This window comes from Paralichthys olivaceus, chromosome 12 (genome assembly GCF_024713975.1).
Source record: "Paralichthys olivaceus isolate ysfri-2021 chromosome 12, ASM2471397v2, whole genome shotgun sequence".
Classification (NCBI taxonomy): Eukaryota; Metazoa; Chordata; class Actinopteri; order Pleuronectiformes; family Paralichthyidae; genus Paralichthys; species Paralichthys olivaceus.
In genome coordinates, this window is record NC_091104.1 from 3,036,080 (window position 1) to 3,041,079 (window position 5,000).

At 51.6% G+C, this 5,000-nt stretch overlaps 2 protein-coding genes across 7 annotated transcripts in view; both read right to left on the bottom strand.

Moving 5' to 3' along the window:
- irf2bpl (interferon regulatory factor 2 binding protein-like) overlaps positions 1 to 3,323 on the bottom strand; it is a 4,725-nt gene extending 1,402 nt beyond the window's left edge. The window contains exon 1 of the mRNA XM_020108022.2: positions 1 to 3,323. This exon is cut by the window's left edge and continues 1,402 nt beyond it. Coding sequence (XP_019963581.2) covers positions 1,096 to 3,300 — 2,205 coding nt within the window. The 5' untranslated portion in view covers positions 3,301 to 3,323 and the 3' untranslated portion in view covers positions 1 to 1,095.
- Positions 1 to 5,000, bottom strand: part of kiaa0586 (KIAA0586 ortholog) — a 25,744-nt gene that overhangs the window by 15,968 nt on the left and 4,776 nt on the right. The window lies entirely within an intron of this gene.

The window sequence follows — 5,000 nt, forward strand, 5'->3', positions numbered from 1 at the left end:
AGATGTTTTGGTGATGAGGGCCGACGCCGTGTGGACGAGCTGTAAACAACAACACTGATCTTTACACAGTTTAGACGTCATGTCCCGCCTCCTGCTGCTCTACAGGCTCCACCCCTCGCCTGAACGTCCCTGTTGTTGTGAACGAGTCGACAATCTGCTGCTTCACACACACTGACTACACAACATGACTACACAACATGTCCAGATGATATTTTCCTGTGCTCACATCTGAAATCAGTTTTCTAGAGGAAACCCTGAGTCTCTGTGATCCATCGCACAGTAACACTGTGGTTTGTGTTGAGCTGTTGTCAGTGAACCGTTCTCTTTGTTTAACTGGAGCTTCACATCATGAACCATCAGTACGATGAGAATTCTCCTCATACACAACATTTGAAGACAAATTATCGAGATAGTAATTATAGCATCATTTTACCTGCATGAGGCTCAGTGTGATCTAACACACTGAGTTTGGAGGCAGATGAAAGATGCAGAGTCTCGTGGTTAAAGCTCAGACCTTTGATTGAGTTTCAGGACCTTTCTCCTGATGAGTCCAGGTTACGTAGACATGTTTCATGAAATCTAATTACTTGACCTAATATTTAAAAACATTTTTATATCTCTTAGTTTAATATTGTCAGTCTGAGAATAGTTTTTTTTGTAATTATAACACAGTCAGGACACTGATAATGCTGATAATGGATATTTTCTAATACACTTCTTTGGAAAACAAGTGGTAGATTATTAAAGTATTACTCAGAAAAGAATCAGGCAACCATTCTGATCGTTGATTAAACGTTTCTGTTTTCTAACCAGATATTTGAAGACGTCACCTTTGACCTCGGCTTCTTTTCCCTGTTTGATTTCCATTTTACAGACTGAAGACGTGAGAGCAGGCACAGAATAAATCCCAGGTTTTGTGTTTGGACCTAATGAGAGGTTTTTATCTGCAGCCCTGTTCAACAGCTGATTTATATTCAGATCAATGTTTCCCTCTGTGACAGACTCCTGAAGTGTTGAGGCTCAGCTGCAGACTCATGTGGCTTTTTGATTTGCAGTGGAAGCAGAGAGGAAGAATTGAAAGTCTCCTCCTCCTCCTCAGGGGTCCCTCTCCTTCTTCACCTTCACGTCTCCGGCCAGGATGGTGGCTATCTCCCCCTGCATGAAGGCCCAGGGCACGTTGGAGCCGACCAGGGGGCACTTCTCCCCGCTGGGGCAGTACACCTCCCCGGAGGCTCCCTGGGCCTTGATGCTCTCTCTGGAGCAGGGGAAGCAGAACTTGTGGTTGGGGACGGAGGGACACTGCACGAAATGCGTGTCCTCTAACCGTTCGTGGCAGATCGTGCAGCACAGGGGGCCGCTGTTGGCCATGGGGGAGTCGGGCACGTTTTGAGCGTGCACCTGGTCCATGCCCCCCGCGGACTGAGAGGGCGCGGGCAGCCCGAGGTCTCCGTTGCGGGACGAGAGGCGCCTCTGACCGGACACGGATGCGGGGGACACCGGGCTGCTGTTGTGTCTGGAGGAGGTGGTGGAGTGCACGGAGTCTCTGTCCTTGTTGGGGGACTGCGCGTTCCCGAGCGTGTCCGCGACCGACATGAGTGCGGCCATCGGGGACTGTCCGTTCTGCGGAGGTGCGGCGGGCTCCGGGGGTGTGGAGCGGCCGGAGAGGCCGGGGTGTCCAGACCCGAGAGATGCAGGGGCCCCGGCGAAGGAGCCCGCAGCCATGGACAGTTTGAGGGCTTCGGTCTGGCTGTTGATCCACTGCTGCCTCTGCTGCTCCTCCAGCTTCAGCCCGGCCTCCGCCGAGTCCGGCTCCGGGGAGGCTTTCCTCTTCCTCACCGCGGCCCTGGAGCTGCTGTTCCCGCTGCCAGAAGCCACCGCTCGGCCGGACAGCACCAGGGAGGTGGGCAGGAGCGGGTAGCTGCCGTCGATGTAGGGCTGGGGGAGCATGTCTCCCCCCAAACCCTCCTTAAAAAACCGCAGGGACTCCGGTAATAAATCCCCGAGCAGCCTCCAGTCCCCGGAGCCGTGCTTCCTCTCGTACTCCAGGTATTTGAAGCCGGAGGACAAACCCCGGCCGAAGTCCTTCATGCAGTCCTGGTACATCTGCTTGGCCACCCCCGAGGCGCTGGAGAACACGTTGCCGGAGCCGCTCGGGTACTCGATGAAGATCCTCAGCTCGAAGTCCAACCCGGGTTTGGACACTGCGTCGAAGGCGAACACTCTGCCGACCAGCCCGTGGTCTTTCTTGAAGCGGACGTCGAACGGGGTGCAGCCGGACAGAGTGAGCAGCGTGTCCCGCACCGTCTTCGGTTTGCTGGCCCACTCCTCCTGCCGGTTCCGGAGACTCTCACTCAGCTCGGCGAGAGCCTCCGCGTTCCGCTGCTTCTCCTTCAGCTCCCGCTCCTGGTCCGTGCTGGACACCGAGGCCGGCCGCTTCCCTCCCGGGTCAGACAGCCCCACCTGTCCGGGCATGGAGACACTGACCATGGAGCCCTGCGGGGCGCCTCTGCTCGCCAAGCCGTGCGGGGCCGGTCCGTTCAGCAGGGTCTGAGGCAGCAGGTTTGGCGGAACATTGATCTGTCCCGGTGCCGACCCCAGCCCCCCGTGGCTCCTGCTCCTCGAGTTCGGACTCTGTCGGTTCAGCTCGGGTGGTCCGTCGTCCGGTTTGAACCCGTTCGGCCCTCCGAGTCCGTTGGGCAGCCTGCTGCTGTGTCCGCTGTAGTCAAACCGAGCGCGGCTGTCCGCACCGAGCGAGTACCGGTCCAAACCGGGCTGCTGGGACTTCGTCGGTGCGTCCGCCTGGAGGTGGTGGTGGTTGGGATGCCCCACCGGCTCCTTCCCGGTCAGTGAACCCGCCTGGCCCTTCGCCACGGCGGGCTGCTGCTGCGGGCCGCCGGCGGAGGACCTGCCCTCCTGCAAACCGTGAGCCCGCTTCAGGTGCCGGGCGGTCTCGATGACGAACTCGATCCGGTCCGCACCCTCGTAGTTGACGCAGCCGCGGCACACGGGCTCGGTGAAGTCCCAGATCATGGCCCAGGGCATCCGGGGCAGGTCGCACAGATAACATGACTGTCTGCGGGACGAGGAGACCTGCGGGGAGGACATCTTCCCTCTGCCCGTCTCCCTCCCTGCCTCCTCCGCGGAGCTCTTCACACCAGCTCGGTTCTTTCCGCAGACACGGAGAGATGTATCCGGAGAGGAGCGCAGGCAGGCGGCTGCAGTGACTCCTCTGCTCCGCTGGTTATTGTTCCTGCTGCTGCAGAGATGGAGGAGGAGGCTGCGGCTGTTCCCACAATGCATCACAACCCCCCCCCCCACACACACACACACACACTAAGAATGCCACCTGGTGAAGTCAGTGACGTCACTGCCCCCTCAAGGAAAATATTATTTATGTATATTAAAAATAAATAATACATAAGGTTAGTTTGTTATAGACAAACTGTATATGAAGAAATATAAAGATGATCACTGACTGTATATAAAGATGATCACTGACTGTATATAAAGACCATCACTGACTGTATATAAAGATGATCACTGACTGTATATAAAGATGATCACTGACTGTATATAAAGATGATCACTGACTGTATATAAAGATGATCAGTGACTGTATATAAAGACACTGACTGTATATAAAGATGATCACTGACTGTATATAAAGACCATCACTGACTGTATATAAAGATGATCACTGACTGTATATAAAGATGATCAGTGACTGTATATAAAGACACTGACTGTATATAAAGACCATCACTGACTGTATATAAAGATGATCACTGACTGTATATAAAGATGATCACTGACTGTATATAAAGATGATCAGTGACTGTATATAAAGACACTGACTGTATATAAAGATGATCACTGACTGTATATAAATACACTGACTGTATATAAAGACACTGACTGTATATAAAGATGATCACTGACTGTATATAAAGACACTGACTGTATATAAAGACGATCACTGACTGTATATAAAGACGATCACTGACTGTATATAAAGATGATCACTGACTGTATATAAAGACGATCACTGACTGTATATAAAGATGATCACTGACTGTATATAAATACACTGACTGTATATAAATACACTGACTGTATATAAAGACCATCACTGACTGTATATAAAGATGGATGACACATCTCCATCTTTATATAACTTGTATATAAACGCTGCCATCTTGGGTTCTAAAAATTTAACTGAGTTTTAATTGAACATATAAAATAAAACTTTATTGAACCGTCGGTGAACAACAGGACAGTGACCAGCACACCTGACCTCAGACCTGTTTAAGGTGGAATGTAAATTAAGGTGGACTTGAGGTTTGCTGATGGTTCAGTCTGTCGCAGACATGAAGGAAAAAACATCTGTATCTGTGTTGCTAGGCAGGTTTCACCTCTGTAGCCCCCCCCACTGTTGTTCCTCCTCTTTGTGTTTCTGTCTTCACGATGGAATCTGAGCTTCTTTCATTTCTTTCAGAATCGCACCGATCGAATGACGGACTCATCGACAGAGAAGCTTTGTTTTACCGTGGTCAAAATCCAAAGATGTGGGTGATGTATTTATATACGTGTATCCACGTCGGCACATCTTAGAAAAACATGACATCAGTGTTACCAGTCGACTGTGAACCTCATTGAACCAGCAACACACACACACACACACACACACACACACACACACACACACACACACACACACACACACACACACACACACACACACACACACTCTTCATCGTCTGTGTTGCCGTGGAAACGTGCCTGGTGCTGCAGGACGAGGGTGAGGCTGCTGAATATAGGATGAGCTGCAGCCTTGTTCGCCCCCGTCTCTCTCTCCCTGAATGATTATGCGAGTTGCATTATGACGAGTGACACACCCACTGATGGGGAGGCGGGGTCTATGACCTGTACTGCAGCTAGCCACCAGGGGGATGGAGACAGTTCAGTTCACTTTTGCGAGCCGTCATCCATCTTTATTTACA